Genomic DNA, 14,714 nt, shown 5'->3' with positions numbered 1-14,714 from the left:
TTCCCCCTCTGTTACATTAAGTGGTCCCTAATTAATTTTCCAGTTTGGAATTCCATGGACACTGTGCATCCATATAATCATTGATGTGTAGAGCCCATGGACATGTTTGTATGTATAAGAGGCCTTTTAGTTGTTGTATATATTTATGGCATATGTGTGTGTGTGTGTGTGTGTGTGTTTGTGTAAACCCATGAGGGTATGGGTGTGTTGATATCTCTCTGGGTATTGCCCCAGGTTACCATGGGAAGCACTGTGAGATGGATGAAGATGAGTGTGAGGGGGCCCCCTGCCACCATGGGGGCCTTTGTCTCCAGCGCTCCAATGAGTCACTCTATGGAGGAGACCAACCTCTCTTTTCCGGGACCTTCAGCTACAGCTCAGCAGCTGGCTTCGTGTGCCAGTGTCTGCCTGGCTTCACAGGTGATTGGGACTTGGGGAGCCTCCTCCCAAGTCTCCCCTTCTGTGTCTGGCCCTGTTCCCTGGAACATTAGACTGAGGACTTGAGAGGCTAGGGAAGAGCCTTTCAATGGTGGAAAGAGGCTTGTGGTGGGTGTCAGGAGACCAGGTTCTAGTCCAAGCTTAAATGCCTATTGGGGGGCTACTGGCTGCAGGCATGCTCTGGGCCTTAGGGAGGCATTGAGCCAGACTGTGTGGGGTACAATGGGAAAAGTGTTGAATTTGGAGTCAGAGGACATAGTTGCAGTTTGCATCAGTTCCTATAAATCTTCTCGTGTTTTTCTGTATTTTTCATGCATGTTGTTTCTTTTTGCTATTTACTAGCTGTGTGATTGGACACCTCTCGGTGTCTCAGTTTCCTCGTATGCAAAATGAAGGGGTTGGACTAGATTCTCTCTAGGATCTCGTTCTCTGATCCTTGACTTCTCGGCCTGGGTGGCAACATAGCTTATGAGTGAGGTCCCAACCTAGGGGACCTCATGGGCATTATGGAAGGGAGTTTTTTCACTCTCTGTGTCTGGGCCTTGATTGAAGACTCTTGACTGTTCTGCTCATAGGAGACAACTGCTCCGTGGATGTGAACGAGTGTGAGTCCCAACCCTGCCTGAATGGAGGGACCTGCGAAGATCTTCCCAACAGTTTCCAGTGCCACTGCCTGGCAGGGTACACAGGTGCCTGATGGGAGGATGGGAGGAGGGATCTGGGGGGGTAGCTGCCCTCTACCTGAGTGGAGGTCACACTCTTGGGTCCAGTCATTAGTACCTGGGCCCTAGTGTTTCATTCCTTCTTCTCTGGGGAGGGAGATGTGCTGTTCAGGAAGAGAGCCCCACCTTGTTCTTGACATCTGAATTCTTGGCACTGATAGAGGGTGTCTGATGTCCTTTGGAGTAACACTGGACATTCATTAACTTAGTCTGTTCTTTCTTTCCTTCATTACTCTATCATTCATTTAGCTCACTCATTTACTTCATTCATTCATTCACTCATTTGTCCACTCACTCATAAATCTGAGTGCACTAGAAGAGTTATAAGTAATGATTAATAAGCATTTCCTGGGGGCAGCTAGATGGCGCAGTGGTTAAAGCGCTGGCCCTGGATTCAGGAGTACCCGAGTTCAAATCCAGCCTCAGACACTTAACACTTACTAGCTGTGTGGCCCTGGGCAAGTTACTTAACCCTCATTGCCCTGCCAAAAAAAAAAAATAAAATAAGCATTTCCTTATTTCTTCCATCACGCACTCACTCATTTGCTCATTTATTTACTCCATTCATTCACTGAGTCTATTATCCACTCATAAATTCCTGTATTCCTTCCCTCTCTCAGCATCTCCACTATGCCTAGCCTTGGTGCTTATATGCAGAGAATTGGAGAAGATCCAGGGCCTGGTTTGGGAGCCCTTAGAACCTAGTAAGGGAATTTGGAGTCATAGGAAGTAGATTCAAATTCTAGTACAGGGCCCTAGGTCACAGACTTGCCGAAATCCCTCTTGGGACTAGACAACAGGTCCCGAGGGCCTGATGAGGGAGCTGCAGAAGCTCAGGTGAGGCTTCACAGAAGAGGTGGACTTTGAAGATGGCAGAAGAGGGAATCCTAGATCTGGGAAAGAGTCAGAAGACAGGATGAGGGAGCTTTGTGCACGGGGTGGCAAAGAGCCATATTGGGCTAGACCCATGTGGCTCTGTGTATCAGAGGATCTCTCACACACACACACACACACACACACACACACACACACACACACACGTTCTGACGCTAGCTCTATGACCCTGGGTAAGTCACAAAACCTCCCTTAGGTTCACTTTCCTCATTCCTAACATGGAAATAAGAACATTTGCACAACTTCCTTCAGAGTTGTTGGAATGTGTTGGCCTTAACGAAGCAGAGAAATGTGAGTTCTAATTGTTATTGTGGTCCACAGCTATGTGCATACTCATTCACATCCTCAGCTACACACCTGCCAATGAACACTCCTATCCCTTCCACTGGAATGTTGTCCTCTCCTTTCCGCTGCCCCCCCACCCCCAATATCCCTAGTACAAATTCCTCCCTGTGAACCCAGACTCCACTCCCTGTCCCTGGCACAGGTGCTGGGCCTAACTCTTCCATTCAGCAATTAGACAGGCAGGGAGCTTGGACAGAGGCAAGGCCTTTATTTTCCAGCCTCTGGCACTCCCAGGGTCCTGAAGCCTGCCTGGTCTGCTTCAGGAGGTAGTGAATGCATCATCAATAGAGGTATTTAGCCAGAGACTTGATGGTATACTAACAGAGGGATGAGAAGAGGCAGGATGGGGTAGGAAAGGATGCAGGATTTGGGGTCATGAGCTGAATGTACATAGAATGTTAGAGCTGGAATAGGAACTCAGGAAAATGCAGTTTTCAAAATCTTTTTTTTTTTGGCAGGACAATGAGGGTTAAGTGATTTGTCCAGGGTCACACAGCTAGTAAGTGTTAAGTGTCTGATTTTAATTCAGGTCCTCCTGAATCCAGGGCCGGTGCTTTATCCACTGTACCACATAGCTGCCCCCTCAAAATCTTTTTTTTTTAAAAAGTTGATAAATCCCAGGTTAATAATATACTTTATTGGGGGGGGGGGTCAGCTAGGTAGTGCAGTGGATAAAGCACCGGCCTTAGATTCAGGAGTACCCAAGTTCAAATCTGGCCTCAGGCACTTGACATTAATTAGCTGTGTGACCCTGGGCAAGTCACTTAACCCCCATTGTCCTGCAAAAAACCCAAAAATAATACACTTTGCTTCTTTGGGCCTCAGTTTCCTTCTCTGTAAAATGATAGGGTTGGACTAGATTGGAGGTTCTGGGGTTTATGAATTTGTTTTTTAAAAACTATAGTGGTGGGGCAGCTAGGTGGCGCAGTGGATAGGACACTGGCCCTGGATTCAGGAGGACCTGAGTTCAAATCCAGCCTCAGACACTTGACATTAGCTGTGTGACCCTGGGCAAGTCACTTAACCCCAATTGCCTTACCAAAAAAACTCCAAAACAAAAAAAAACAAAAACCAAAAAACTATAGTGGTATCTATATTTCAATATAATTGGTTTCCTTTGTATTCCTATGTATTTTAATTTATGCATTTAAAAAAACATTTTTTTGAGAAGGGGCCATTGTGGTTTCACCAGATGCTAAAGGGGTCCAAGACACAAAAAAGTGAGGACTACCCCCCTAGACTAGAGGATCTCACCTAAAGTGCCTCTTCCTTAAGGCCCTAAATTTTATGAGGCTGTGACCGTGTTTGTTCCAGGATTAGAAGTGCTCAAGAGGGAGACCAGGAGTAGTGGGGGAAGGGGAAGAATGGGGACAAAGGCAGCCAGCTTCTCAGGGAATCTGAGTTGAGAGGGGACCTGAGCGGGGAGTGGGGGTGGGGGGGTGTCTAATCCAAGACATACCTGAGTCAAAATCCCTTGGACAAACACCTCTGACAAATCGTCATCCAGACTCCATTTGAAGACTTTTAGTAACAGGGAACTCACCACTTAAAGAAGTATTCTATTTCATTTTTGGACAGTTCTTGATAGGCAATCTTTCCTTCCAACGAGCTGAAATCTGTCTCTGTCCTTTATTCATCTGTTGCTTCTGATTCTGGGGCCAAGAAGAAACATTCTACTCCCTCTTCCTCAGGACAGCCCTTTAGCTCCTTAAAGACAGTGGTTACCAGCCCCACCCCCACACCCCAAGCCTTCTCCTCTCCAGGCCAAAGATCTCTAGTTCCTTTATCCAATTCTCAAGTGCCCCAGGACCTAGTTCTCTCATCATCCTGGTTATCCTCTTCTGGTGTGTTCTGGTCAAGAAATGTCTTTTCTTTTTAAGTTTTTGGGTTTTTTTTGTTTGTTTGTTTTGCGGGGCAATGGGGTTAAGTGACTTGCCCAGGGTCACACAGCTAGTAAGTGTCAAGTGTCTGAGGCCGGATTTGAACTCAGGTCCCCCTGAATCCACGGCCGGTGCTTTATCCACTATGCCACCTAGCCGCCCCCTCAATACTTCTTTTTTAAAAAGGGGGCGGCTAGGTGGCAGCTAGGTGGTGTAGTGGATAAAGCACCGACCGTGGATTCAGGGGGACCTGAGTTCAAATCTGACTTCAGACACTTGACACTTACTAGCTGTGTGACCCTGGGCAAGTCACTTAACCCCATTGTCCTGCAAAAAAAAAAAAAGAAGTATTGATATCATTTGCTTTTATATCACTTTTACTTCCCAATATATCCTGCTCTCATTGACCAAGTTTAATCCTATAGTTAGTGTTCTGTACCCATAGTACTCTCTGAAAAAATAGAGGGAGGTGAATTCTATCTCTTCTTTGGGACTAAGCTTGATCAGTATAACTTCATAGCATTCAGTCCTAATCATTTTGCCATTTCTACTTATGTTGTTGTAGTCATGAAATCTCTCTCTCTCTCTCTCTCTCTCTCTCTCTCTCTCTCTCTCTCTCTCTCTCTCTCTCTCTCTCTGTCTCTATGTGTCTTTCTGTCTCTCTTTTACTGCTCCTCTCCTATCAGGGGTAGTGGGTGTAGGCCCCAGGGAGTCTTGTGGTGGGGATGTGGTCTCATGGTAGGGATATGGAGATGTTCCATCTCTTAGGCTCGCCTTGGGTGAACTTGAACAGGAGGGTCAGAGGAGACTAGGTTCAAATCCCAACACTGCCACTTACAACCTGTGTGAGCTTGGACAAGTCACTGCTCCCCTTTGTACCTTATTTTTCTCATCTGTAAGGTCTCAGGAGACCTGGTTTCTTGTCCCTCCCCACCACTAATTAGTGTGACTTTTGATGACTATTTAATGACCATTTAACATCTCTGGATCTTAGTTTATTCATCAGTAAAATAAAGGGGTTGGATGAGATGGTTAATTAGAGGACTTTCAAGTCTTAAACTGATGATTCCTGTTTCTGTGGCTTACTAGTTGCACGACTCTGAAAAAGCCACATCTTCTTTCTGAGTCTTAGTCTCTCTGTAAAATGGGGATCATAGATGGAGAGCTGGAATGGACCTCAGAGGCCATCTAGTCCAATTCCATTTTTTTGGGGGGGGGGCAGGGCAATGAGGGTTAAGTGACTTGCCCGGGGTCACACAGCTAGTAAGTGTCAAGTGTCTGAGGCTGGATTTGAACTCAGGTCCTCCTGAATCCAAGGCCAGTGCTTTATCCACTGCGCCACTTAGCTGCCTGCCCCCTAGTCCAATTCCATTTTACAGATGAGGAAACTGAGTCCCAGCGAGGGAGGTGATTTTCCCAAAGTCACGCAGGTGATAAACATCAGATGTGGCATTTGAATGCAATTTCATAGTAATCGCTGTACTTTCTACTCCTAGGATAATTTGTGAAGCTTTATGGAAACAGAAATAATTGATGTTGGTCCTCCCTTCCCCCCTTCATGCCCTAGAGCTGGGCAGAGAGAAAAGGTCTCCAGTCACCTTTTTCTGTTGCTCACTGTCCCCTGCCACAGTCCCTCCCCAGCTGGGGTTGGGCAGACGTCATATGGAGGAGGGAGGGAGGGAAGACCTAAGCCAAACATTCTTATGTCTGTCAGTGCTGATGGGAGTCAGCTGGAGTGGAGATGGGAGGGATGGGGCGGGTCAAGGGGAGCTGGATTAGCCTTCGCTCCAGCTCAGCTCCCGGTGAGCAGCTGCTTTAGCCTTCAGCTCCCTTGACTTGGCTGGGCCCACAGCCCAGTGCCCTACCCAGGCAGTCACCTCATCTCCTGGCCCCAATGTCTGCAGAGGGGGTGAGATGACATCCTTGCTCCCAGGCGCTGTCCTGGGGGGCCTATTGCTCCTGGCAGGTATGACTGGGATTGACCCAGTGGAGTGGGGAGGGCACTGAACTTTGTCTGTATAAACCAGATTGAGGATGGGGGTGGAGGATTAGGTCAGTGAGGAAGGAGGGGTCCTTTTGTCACTTCTGGGTACCATTCTGTGGAAGGAAGGATTGGGGTTCTTATATTTGGTCTCCTTTAGCTGAACCAGGGGCAGTGCTTGGAATAAAGAGGGAGGGGGAGAAAGGGAGGCAGGTTTTAGTTCTATGCAAGAAAGAACTTTCTAACAACCAGAATTATCCTCTCAAGTAGTTTGGTCTGCCTGAGGGAGAGGGGCTTTTCCACCACTAAAGTCTTCAAGCAGAAGCTGAATGAACACTTGCTAGGAGATCATGGAGCTGAGAGGAGGGGAGGCATGTTTGATCAGGAGTCAGAAAACTGGGGTTCAAATTCCACCTCTTCTACTTACTGATTGTGTAACCTTGTGCACACGGCTTTCTGCCTCTCAGTTTGCTTATCTATAAAATACTTCTACTGAGGTTGTTGTGATGGAAGGGCTCTGTAAGCTTTAGAGTGATATAGAAAATGAAAATAGAAAATAGGTGATGCAGTGGATAGAGCATCAGGCCTGGAGTCAGGATGACTCATCTTCAAATCTGGCCCCAGACACTTACTAGCTGGGTGACCTTGGGCAAGTCACTTAGCCCTGTCTGCCTCAGTTTCTTCATCTGTAAAATGAGCATAAGAAGGAAATGGCCAACCATTGATCTTTGTCAAGAAAAGCCCAAATGGGGTCACAAAGTGTTGAATATGACAGAAAATGAATGAACAACAACAAAGAAAATGAAAGCTATATGACATTGGGTCAGTCATTTCCCCTCTCAGGCTATTAGTTTCCTCTTCTGTAAAATGAAGGACTTGGCCTAGATGATCTCTGAGGTCCTCTTCAGCTCTAAAAGCATCCACCCCTGCCCGTGATTTGTGTTCAGGTGTGGTTTGGACTTGGTGCCCTCCGAGGTCCCTTCCAATGCTGAGGTTCCGGAATTCTTCAAATTCCTCAAACCAGGAGTTGCCCAAGTTAGGCCGAGCTATGTTGCTGTGGTGACAGGAGGCTAGCGAGGAGTGAGGAGCACAGCAGCCCAGCCCAGCCCAGCCCAACCCCCCACTGAGGGCTCTGGACCACTCAAGAGTGGTGAGGTATCACTCAGGGCTCCTGACGCTGGATGCCGGCAGTAGGGTAGAAGGGTTTTAAATGGCAGCTTGGGCTGGGGACCCAATAGACTTGTCTTGTTTATCTCTAGAATGCAGAGCAAGGAACAACATGTGTAGTTGTGGTGAGTTACTGATTTGGGTTCAAATTTAGGCTCCGCCACTTCTTAGTTCTGTAACTTTGGTTACGGTTTCCTTGTCTGTAAAGTGCAGGGGAGAGGCAGGCATCTACCTCACTAATTAGACTGAGCCCTTCACAGCAGGGAATGTGTTTCCCATTTCTTTGTATCCTCAGTGTTTAGTGAAGTATATAGAAGGCATCTAATAAACTTTTACTGAGTTACTCTATAGCCTTTTCAATTCTTTTTTATCATAAAAGTATTTTATTATTTTCTAGTTACATGTAGAGATAGTTTTCAACATTTGTTTTTATAAGATTTCTAGTTTCGAATTTTTCTCCCTCCCTCTCCTCCCTCCCCCATCCTCAAGACAGCAAGCAATCTGATATAGGTTATGTATGTACAATCACATTAAACATATTTCTGCATTACTCATACTGTGAAAGAAAAATTAGAGCAAAAGGGAAAAGCCTCAAAAGGAAAACAAAAAAATAGAAATAGTATGGTTCAATCTGCATCTAGATGCCACAGTTCTTTTTTTCTGGATTTGGAGAGCATTTTCCATCATGAGTCCTTTGGAATGATCTTGGACCATTGTATTGCTGGGAAGAGTCAAGTCTATCACAGTTGATCAACACACAATGTTGTTGATACTGTGTACAATGTTCTCCTGGTTCTGCTCATCTCATTCAGCATCAGTTCATGTAAGTCCTTCCAGGTTTTTCTGAAATCTGCCTGATCATCGTTTCTTACTAACTTTTTAAATTCTAAAAAAAGGGGATAGGGATAAGGATTGGACTTGTGATTCCACTGACATAGGGAATTCCCAGGCGAGGACACCTTAACCCAAGTGCAGATTATTGTCTTAGAGAGTTGTCTAGTGCATTGCAAGATTCAATGACTTGCACAGGGTCACACAGCCTGTATGTGTCTTTGATGGGGGGGGGAGGTGTTAAACTTCTTGGGTCTTTCTGGTTATCCACTTTGCTATGAAACATCACCAAAAACATTCCAGGCTAAGTTACAAGGAGGTAGATTTTGCCTGAGATGCTTCAGCAAGATGGTGTCCTGGATAAGGGAGCTAGCCCTGGAGTCAGGAAGACTCACTTAGCCTCCTAGTATCCCTGGACAACTCTCTGGACCTCTAAGTTATGGAGGAGATACTGATCTGTTTTGGTAAAGGAAGTTTCCTCACTGGCTGTTGCCTAGACTAGTGAAATGATAGGGCTGATGAAAAAAAAAGAAGGAATGACTTGCTAATAATTAGTGCTTGGTGCCTAATGAATGGTTGCAGGAGCAAAATAACTTTGAATGAGAAGGACCTGGGTTTGAATCTAGTTCTGTAACTGCAGCTAAGTCACTTAACCTCTCCAATCCACAGTTTTCTCATCTGTAAAATGGAGATAATAATGCCTGCATTTCCTGCCTCCTTGAGTTGTGAAGAAAGTGCTTTGCTTTGTAAACCTTTAAATATTAAAGGGATAGGGATTATTTCTACCACTAGATGTATTTTAATTTTAACCCTCTAGAGATAATTAGAACAAGTCTATTGGGTCCCCACCCCAAGCTGCCATTAAAATAGATATGTTTAAAAATAGATTTTGAATTAAAAACAGAAAAAGTCATTTTTATTAGTCAAGCAGCCAGTATCTCACTACCTCTTAGTGACATCATGGTGAGTAACATAAAACATGAGAATAGGAATTGTCTCCATTTAAAAAATCTGTATCCCTGGTGCATGGCATATAGGAGGTGTTTAATAAATGTTTGTTGATTGGTTGGTTGGAGTTGATTAGAAGATGGCTCAGATCTCTTCCAATGGGGGCATTCTGGGGTTCCATGTCTATGGGCTGACACTCCCTTCCTCTCTCTCCAGGTATATCGTGCATGGTTAATGTTGATGATTGTGCATCTGAGCCCTGTTTCCGTGGTGCATCCTGTGAGGATGGTGTAAATGACTATGTGTGCCACTGCCCCCCATCCTGGGGTGGGAAGGACTGCTCTGTTCAGCTCACCGGATGTGAAGGTCACGCCTGCCAACATGGGGCCCAGTGCATCCCCATCTACAAGGCGGGGGCCCATAGTTATACCTGTCACTGCCTGCCAGGTTTTCATGGGCCCACGTGTACCCAATCTACTACCTTTTCCCTGGCATCTGGTGGCTCCTTGCTTGTAGCACTGCCTATAGGTGATGGGCCTGTGCAGCCAGCTGTGTCACTGAGGTTTCGAACTACGTTGCCTGATGGACTTCTGTTCTCCCGAGGAGACACCATGGAAAGCCTCACTCTGGAGCTGTCTCAGGGTGCCCTGCAGGCCATACTGAGGAGCCAAGGCACTGAGCTCCCCTTGAGCCTCAATACCCCATCCTTGAGTGATGGGCATTGGCACCAGGCTGAAGTGGTCCTCCTCCACTCAGCCTTGGAGCTGAGGCTGTGGCATGAGGCTTGTGGGAATGGGCCCTGCCTGAAGAGCCATCCCCTAATAGAAGAAGTAGTCCTAGACTCTCCAGCCTTCCTGACTGTCCATGTGGGTGGTGGGGCTGGGATCACCCCGAGCTTTGTAGGCTGCCTAGAGGACGTGCGTGTGGATGGGCTTATGCTAGTGCCCCAGGATCTCGCTGATGGCCGGCCTGGGGTCCAGCTGGGCTGTGAGCATACTGATTGGTGTAGCTCAGGGCCTTGTGACCACGGCGGATCCTGTGTGGACCTCTGGACAACATTCCATTGTGACTGCCCCAGGCCTTATGAAGGCCCCACATGTTCCCAGGGTGAGTTCCAAAGTTGGATGGGGCCATGGGCACAGGGAGGGTGTTAGCAACAACAGACTGGTTTCGGAAGCCCCTGGTCTGTGGGGAAGATCTAGCCCCTACTTTCAAGGAATACTGGGTGGAAGGGGTTCCTTGAGTTCAGGGCTTACAGCTTCCCACTTCAGACAGAAGATCCCTGAGGCCAGAAGCCATGCCCCTTCTCCCCCGCCAAAAATGTTAGTATTGCCCCAGGGTGAGGGTGGTGACTCTGCCTTCAACCCAGGGTTTCTTGATAAGTGGGCCAGTGTTTCCTGACTTTGACCCCAAGGGTGGAGTCTATGTCATTATCCAACCTCTATCCTTCCCTCTTGGGGTGTCCTTCCCCATATTGACCACTCCAGCTTGCTGAAGTTTCCTCTGCTGTTCCCTTTCTCCCCAGAGCCACCGGCATGGACCTTTAGCCTGGAGGGGTCCCACAGCATGGCCTCCTTCCTGCTTAGAGATGCACTAGGTCCTAACCTCACCATATCTTTTGTCCTGCGTACTCGTGAGGCTGCGGGTCTCCTGCTGCAGATGACCAATGGCTCACTGCCCACCTACACAGTGTTCTTGGCTGGAGGGGAGGTCCACGTGGAGACAGCTTACACTTCAGTAGTGACTCTTCCTGGACGTTTGGATGATGGGCACAGGCACCTGGTGATGCTCAGCTTAGACCAGGGACAGCTTCGAGGGCTGCCTCTGGGCCCCAGCTATGAGGTCCATGTGGGTGGTCTGGCCACACCAGCCTGGGCTGAGCCCTGGGGTGGCAACTTTAGAGGTTGTCTGCAGGACATTCGTCTTAACAGCCTCCGCCTAGACTTCCTCCCTCTCCTTCACCCAGGCAACTGGACCAGTTCTGGGGAAGTGTATGAGGGGCAGGCCAGCAACCTTACTTTGGGGTGTGTCTCTGAAGATACCTGCAGGGTGAGTAAGGAAGGTGGTTGTTGGTGGTGTGTGTGTGTGTGTGTGTGTGTGTGTGTGTGTGTGTGTGTGTATGTACATGTGCGCATGTATACATTCTGGGGAAAGTGAACCACTTAGTGGGGATACTTTGACCTTAGTACATAGAATATCAGAGCTGGAAGAGACATTAGAACTTAGAACATCTGAACATGGAATATCAAATGTCATGGCCAGAAGAGAGCTGAGGCCACAGAATGTTAGAACAAAGAACATAGAACGTCAGAGCTGGGAGGGACCTGAGAAAAAAAGAATGTTAGAATTGGAAAGGATCTTAGAGACTCAGTCTACCCCCCTGTTTTCTAGAGATTAAGAAAACTGAGACCTAGAGAAGTAACTTGCTCAAAGTTCTGGATGGCAAGTCTGCACTGCCATCCTCATCAGAATCATTCTCACCAATGTGGCTTGGCTTGGTAGAAAGGTGCGGGTGTGTCCTCAGAGATTCCTAGTCTAACAAAGACAGACTAGACCAGGGAGTCTAGAGACCAAGTGGACCCAGGCCTGGCCTCTTTCTTGGTCTTATTCTGTGAGGGCTCCATGGGTGGAGTTAGCCCAACCCTCTACCATATCTCTGTTTGGGGAGGGGCCACCAAAGAGGAAATCTTCCTCTTGCCACAAGTGGTCCCTCATCTTCCTTCTGTTGGATTATAGAGCTCTTCTGAGCTGAAAGGGAACTTGGATGACATTTAGGAAGGGAGATGAAGTGGGAAGAATGCTGGCTTTGGGTTTGACTCTTGGCCTTGTTACTAGCTGCTTGACCTTGGGCAAGTCACTTAACTTTATTGAGCCTCAGTTTCTTTATCTATGAAGTGGAGATACACTTTCATTACCTACCTCAAAGTGTTGTTGTGTGTGGAAAGTGTTCTGTGTTTTAAGGACAAGAGCATCAAAAGTTTCTAATTATTGTCCCGTCTAACCTTTACTGGGTAAGAATCCGCCCCAGTAATTTCTCTGACAAAATCCAAATTTGTCTAAAGTTCACGTCTAGTTCTAGCATCTGGTTTGTAAACAGGCCACTCCTCTACCCCCAGACACCTCCCACCTCTGGGGAGGCACTTGGTCAGCTCCTCACTGACCCAGTCCTAAGCTTCCCCTCAGGACCCTAAGGAGGAAAAGAGGCTGTGGCTGAGGGCCTTTTTCTCTGCTCATTGGTGCCTCCCCTCCCTTCTCTGGACCTTTGTTTCCTCCTCTGCACAATGGGACTAAAGACCCTTCCCGAGGAGGGTTATTGTGAGGGAGGTGATGTGCACATCTTTGGGCTCTGTAGAAATGGGAGGTGCTGCTTCTCTTGTTTTGCAGCTTGAACCTTGTCACAATGGAGGGACATGTACTGTGACCTGGAATGACTTCATCTGCAGTTGTCCTCCCAATTTTACGGGGCCTACGTGTGCTAAGCGCCTATGGTGTCAGGACCAGCCCTGTCCCCCTTCTACCACTTGTGCCGAGGTCTCTGATGGTTACGTCTGTGAGTAGAGACAGCCATTTGTCCCATCCTTTCACCTCTAGTTCTATCCTCAGTTCATTCATTCATTCATTCTATTCAACAAACACATTTAAAACTCCACCATGTGCTGATATGTGAGCTCTGTCTTCAGCACCTCAGGGTGAAAAGACAAAGGATAATGGGGCAGCTAGGTGGCACAGTGGATAAAGCACTGGCCCTGGATTCAGAAGGACCTGAGTTCAAATGCGACCTCAGACACTTGACACTTACTAGCTGTGTGACTCTGGGCAAGTCACTTAACCCTCATTGCCCCGCAAAGAGAGAGAGAGAGAGAGAGAGAGAGAGAGAGAGAGAGAGAGAGAGAGAGAGAGAGAGAGAGAGAGACAAAGGATAAGACAGTTTCTAATCTTAGGGAGTTTGAAGTCTAACAGGGGGATACAACATAAACACAGAACATAATACTTAATATTATATCAACCAAGTATTTGTTAAGCACCTACTATGTCTCAGGCGCTGTGCTATAAACCTTGAAAATTCAAAGACAAAAAAAGTCTCTGCCTTCAAGGAGTTTACATTGTATCGGGTGAGACAATATTTACCTCTACAGGACAGAATGAAATAACATGTATTTAAGGTGCTTTGAAAACCTTAAAGCACTATAAAATGCTATATTATTATTATTATCATTGTAAATACAAAGTAGATAGAGGGTGATTTGAGGGGAGGCAACAGTAGCTGAAAGGGAAGCTAGGTGGCACAGTGGAGAGTGCCAGGCTTGTGGTCAGGAAGACTCATCTTTTCTGAGTTGAAATCCAGCCTTACATTTACCAGCTGTGTGACCCTGGGCAAATCACTTAACCCTGTTTGCTTCAGTTTCCTCACCTTTTAAAATGAGCTGGAGAAGGCAAGGGCAAACCACTCCAGTATCTCTGCCAAGAAAACCCCAAATGGGTCGAAGAGTCCAACACGACTGAAAAAATGACCAAACAAAAAAATTAGTAGCTGAGGGGATTAGAAAAAGCTTCTTTTGGAAGGTGCCAACTGAGGTGAGTCTTGAAGGAAATGAGAGATGCTAAGAGATGGAGATGAGAAAGCATTGCACTCCAGGGATGTGGTGTCATGCATGAGGCAGGAGGCCCGTGAGGCTGACCCATAGTCACACCTAATAAGGCTGGGAAGGGAGGCTGGGGCCAAGTTGTGAGGGCTTTAGAAGCCAAACATGAGTTTTTAGTTGATCCCAGCAACAATAGGACATGTGATAAAGGCATCAGAGAGGTGCAAAGGGCTGTGTGCTATCTGCTGAGTAAGGTTAACCTTTAGGGGAATAAGAAAGGCTTCAAGGGGGGGCAGCTAGGTGGCGCAGTGGATAAAGCACCGGCCCTGGATTCCGGAGTACCTGAGTTCAAATCTGGCCTCAGACACTTAACACTTACTAGCTGTGTGACCCTGGGCAAGTCACTTAACTCCCATTGCCCTGAGCAAAATTAAAAAAAAAAAAAGAAAGGCTTCAAGGAGGAAGTAGTGTTTGAACTGAATTGTGAAGCATGGTTAGGAATTCAGGAGGCAAAGAGGAGGAGGGGAGGGCATTCTAGGAACAGCAGAAGCAAAGGCATGGAATATGAGAACCCAGTGTGTATTTGAGGGTGAGAGGGGAGTCACTCAGCAACCATTTATTAAGCACCTACTGTGTGCCAGGCAATGTGCTAAGTGCTAGGGATACACAGAAAGGCAAAAGACAGTCCCTGCTCTCAAGAAACAGTTTGATGAGGACGCAAAGAGTCTAGAGATACTAGAAAAGTAGAGTAGAGCAGGTTATAGATGGCCTTAAATGCCAGGCTGAGGAGTTTGGAATGCCTATCTCTTCCCACCTTTCTTTGGCAGGGACAGTTTGGATTCCAAGTGCCCTACAGGTAAAGGAACATACCCTCTAAGAATGTTCTGGACCCTGGACCCTCTTCTCCGCAGGATCAGCCTGTGCC

At 47.1% G+C, this 14,714-nt stretch overlaps 1 protein-coding gene across 1 annotated transcript in view; it reads left to right on the top strand.

Annotated features, from left to right (window-relative positions):
- The window catches only part of CRB2 (crumbs cell polarity complex component 2), a 46,624-nt gene that overhangs the window by 22,583 nt on the left and 9,327 nt on the right, over positions 1-14,714 (top strand). The window contains exons 5-9 of the mRNA XM_043981480.1: positions 235-420; positions 1,014-1,127; positions 9,423-10,313; positions 10,732-11,255; positions 12,591-12,756. Of these exons, the coding sequence (XP_043837415.1) occupies positions 235-420; positions 1,014-1,127; positions 9,423-10,313; positions 10,732-11,255; positions 12,591-12,756 (1,881 nt within the window). The remainder of the gene's footprint in view (positions 1-234; positions 421-1,013; positions 1,128-9,422; positions 10,314-10,731; positions 11,256-12,590; positions 12,757-14,714) is intronic.

Source organism: Dromiciops gliroides, chromosome 2, assembly GCF_019393635.1.
Source record: "Dromiciops gliroides isolate mDroGli1 chromosome 2, mDroGli1.pri, whole genome shotgun sequence".
NCBI classification, from domain to species: domain Eukaryota; kingdom Metazoa; phylum Chordata; class Mammalia; order Microbiotheria; family Microbiotheriidae; genus Dromiciops; species Dromiciops gliroides.
Note: the sequence above shows the minus strand (reverse complement) of the source record. Positions and strands in the feature narration are given on the sequence as shown.